This window comes from the organism of the source record quoted next, assembly GCF_019968955.1.
Source record: "MAG: Porospora cf. gigantea A chromosome Unknown PgA_NODE_3185_length_2801_cov_520.43, whole genome shotgun sequence".
Classification (NCBI taxonomy): Eukaryota; Apicomplexa; class Conoidasida; order Eugregarinorida; family Porosporidae; genus Porospora; species Porospora cf. gigantea A.
In genome coordinates, this window is record NW_027151606.1 from 1 (window position 1) to 2801 (window position 2801).

The following is a 2801-nucleotide window of genomic DNA, read 5'->3' on the forward strand; positions in this document are numbered from 1 at the left end:
CTCCTCTCTACAAGTGTCCGGTCTCGAGGTTCGGATCGACTGACGACGACTGCTTCCAGTTGCGTCGCCGCGACATTCAATCCACCTGTCCCCGTGGGTTCGAGAAAAAGTGCCAGGGTGCTTCGAGGAAGCCTTCTCGCTGCGAATGCGTGGTGTGTGCCCTGAGGGATCGTATATGAGGACCCACAGCGCCCACAGCGCCCACAGCGCCCACAGCGCCCACAGCGCCCACAGCGCCCACCAGCGCCCACCAGCGCCCACAGGCGCCCACAGGCGCCCACAGGCGGTCACAGGCGGTCACAGGCGGTCACAGGCCGTCACAGGCCGTCACAGGCGGTCACAGGCCGTCACAGGCCGTCACAGGCGGTCACAGGCGGTCACAGGCGGTCACAGGCGGTCACAGGCGGTCACAGGCGGTCACAGCGGTCACAGCTACGGGTTCAGCATTGGTAGGAGCCGAGGTGATTTCGATCGTGCTGGTGTCAGCTTCGGGTCCAGCAGTGGTAGGAGCCGAGGTGCTCTCGATCGTGCTGTTGTCAGTGATGGGTCCAGCAGTGGTAGGAGCCGAGGCGCTCTCGATCGTGCTGTCAGCTTGACAACCTTGCACGGCTGAGAGTTACAGACATCAGTTTCAAGGGAACCACCAGTTAGGAGCCGCTTACCCTTCCTCTCCGCTATACGCTGTTGGATCACCGAAGCACTTCTCACCAGAGCACTGCATGTCGATGTAGCAGTGTTCCCCGCAATCTTCTCCAGGCTCGTCCGTACAATCTACCAGTTCCCACAAAACATAGAAACATAAAAGAATCGGAGTGGCACCATTAATTACATAATGCAGTCGCGACCCGAAGAGGCCAAAATGCTGTCACTGCCTAAAGAACCGGTGTGGGACCATGAGTTACACAATGCAGTCACTACCCGAAGAAGCCAAAACGCTGTCGCGTCCTGAAGAAAGCGAAATGCAGTCGGGTTACAAATGTCCTGCGTGCGTCCCACCTGTGCGTACAGATCTTGTACCTCCGTACTCAACGTCGCCAATACCAGCCTACAACAGGCTTACGCTTTCCGAGCTGGAAGCCTCGAGCAGTCCGTGGAGTCCTAGTCCGAGTGACATGCCGCCTGCTGAAGGCAATGTCTCCGTCGTAGTGGGGACTCCTCAGTCGGATAGGGCTATCTCCCTTCGAAGCGAGGATGCTGCCTCACCTGCTGTGGCTTCCCAACACCCAGAATCTGTCTCCGCTGATGGCGCTGCTGATGATGGCTATATCTCTCTTGCAGCGGGGTCGCCACTGCAAGGGAGTCATGCCTCCGTGGCTGACTCCCCCACTGGTTGCCATGTCTCCCTAGCAGTCGGGTCCCTTCCCTCCGACGGATGTGTCCCACTTCTGCAGCCCTTCCTCATTCGAAGCAGGCTTCCATCTGCTGAGGATGCGGCCTCACCTGCTGTGGCTTCCCAACACCCAGAATCTGTCTCCGCTGATGGCGCTGCTGATGATGGCTATATCTCCCTTGCAGCGGGGCCCCCACTGCAAGGGACTCGTGCCTCCGTGGCTGACTCCCCCACTGATTGCCATGTCTCCCTAGCAGTCGGGTCCCTTCCCTCCGACGGATGTGTCCCACTTCTGGAGCCCCTCCTATCGGGGTGTCCCCACCCGTCACCTCGAAAGCTGGGGATCGTACAGAGATTTTTCTTAAGACTGAAGCATTGGTGGAGGTGGTTCTGCGGCTTATGGCGCCGCACTTCGGCATAGCCATTCACTATTTTTTCACGACGGCAGGGCCGCGTGATCGACTGGTTTAACACAGTTTCATATTTTTAATGTAATTTTCAAGATTAAAATATAATTGTACTTTGGTGCAAAATTAAAAATATGTTTTTAACGCACGATACAGTCAGTATAAGATTCTAATTCTCTCTAGTTCGTAATGATTAGAAAATTCTCAATACCTTGCCTGAAAGCACAGAGATCAACTTCTGCTGAATATGTCCCTGTGCTTTGTACACACCACCCGTCGTTTCATCCGACTTGAAGTTATGGTGAATGATTTGGATCGATTGCCCAAGCATCAAAAAGGATTGTAAATCTTAACGTCTGAAGGAGGCAACAGTTGTTGAAACAGTTGCTGGATCATTCCTACTCTGTCTTTTGGCATATTCAACCGTGCACACTTACCCTGTAAAGGGTTGATCCACCTGTGGACTTCTACTCTTGATTTGAAAGCGTGCGTCGGTGAAACCCTGTAAAGGGTTGATCCACCTGTGGACTTCTACTCTTGATTTGAAAGCGTGCGTCGGTGAAGGTCGTTAAGGTAGTGTTTGTGAGTCTCTGTCAGTTTTAAAGTTATGTGGTTCACCCTTCTCTTTAACGTTTAGCGTTTGTGGTTCGCTCTTCTGTTAACGATTAGTGTGTTTGCGGTTGTTCACTGTGGTTCGCTCTTCACGGTGATGAAGTCGTCCCGTATGGGTTCCGACTTTACGCCAGCAACATTGATGGGTACCGCAACTGGCAACACGATTGGGACAATCTGTGGTACCAGAGGCCGAACATGCGCGGACAGGTCCGCGCCCCGCATATGTGGGAGCGGACCGTCAAGCAGCAGCCGTCGGGGGTCGCCCTTCCGATCGCGTGCCGAGTTAACCTCCTCCACCACCACGTGCCAGAGACCGCACACGTGTGCCATCTTGAGTAGCTGCGAGACCGTGGCGTTGCGCAAGTCCTGGTAATCAAAGCCATGTCGGCTTAGCGCTCCCTGCAGATTCTGTGGGTTGTTGGAGTGCTGCTTTCTGATGAGGCGTCGTA

At 54.7% G+C, this 2801-nt stretch overlaps 2 protein-coding genes across 2 annotated transcripts; one reads left to right on the top strand and one right to left on the bottom strand.

Annotated features, from left to right (window-relative positions):
* Nucleotides 1-905: 905 nt before the first annotated feature.
* Nucleotides 906-1751, top strand: KVP18_004454 (uncharacterized protein; the record flags this gene model as incomplete). Its single annotated transcript, XM_067957088.1, has 1 exon — nucleotides 906-1751. One exon carries the CDS (start codon nucleotides 906-908, stop codon nucleotides 1749-1751), a length of 846 nt encoding a protein of 281 aa, XP_067809917.1.
* A 670-nt stretch (nucleotides 1752-2421) lies between these two features.
* Nucleotides 2422-2682, bottom strand: KVP18_004453 (uncharacterized protein; the record flags this gene model as incomplete). The annotated part of the gene is made up of 1 exon (XM_067957087.1): nucleotides 2422-2682. One exon carries the CDS (start codon nucleotides 2680-2682, stop codon nucleotides 2422-2424), a length of 261 nt encoding a protein of 86 aa, XP_067809916.1.
* Between the last annotated feature and the right edge of the window lie 119 nt (nucleotides 2683-2801).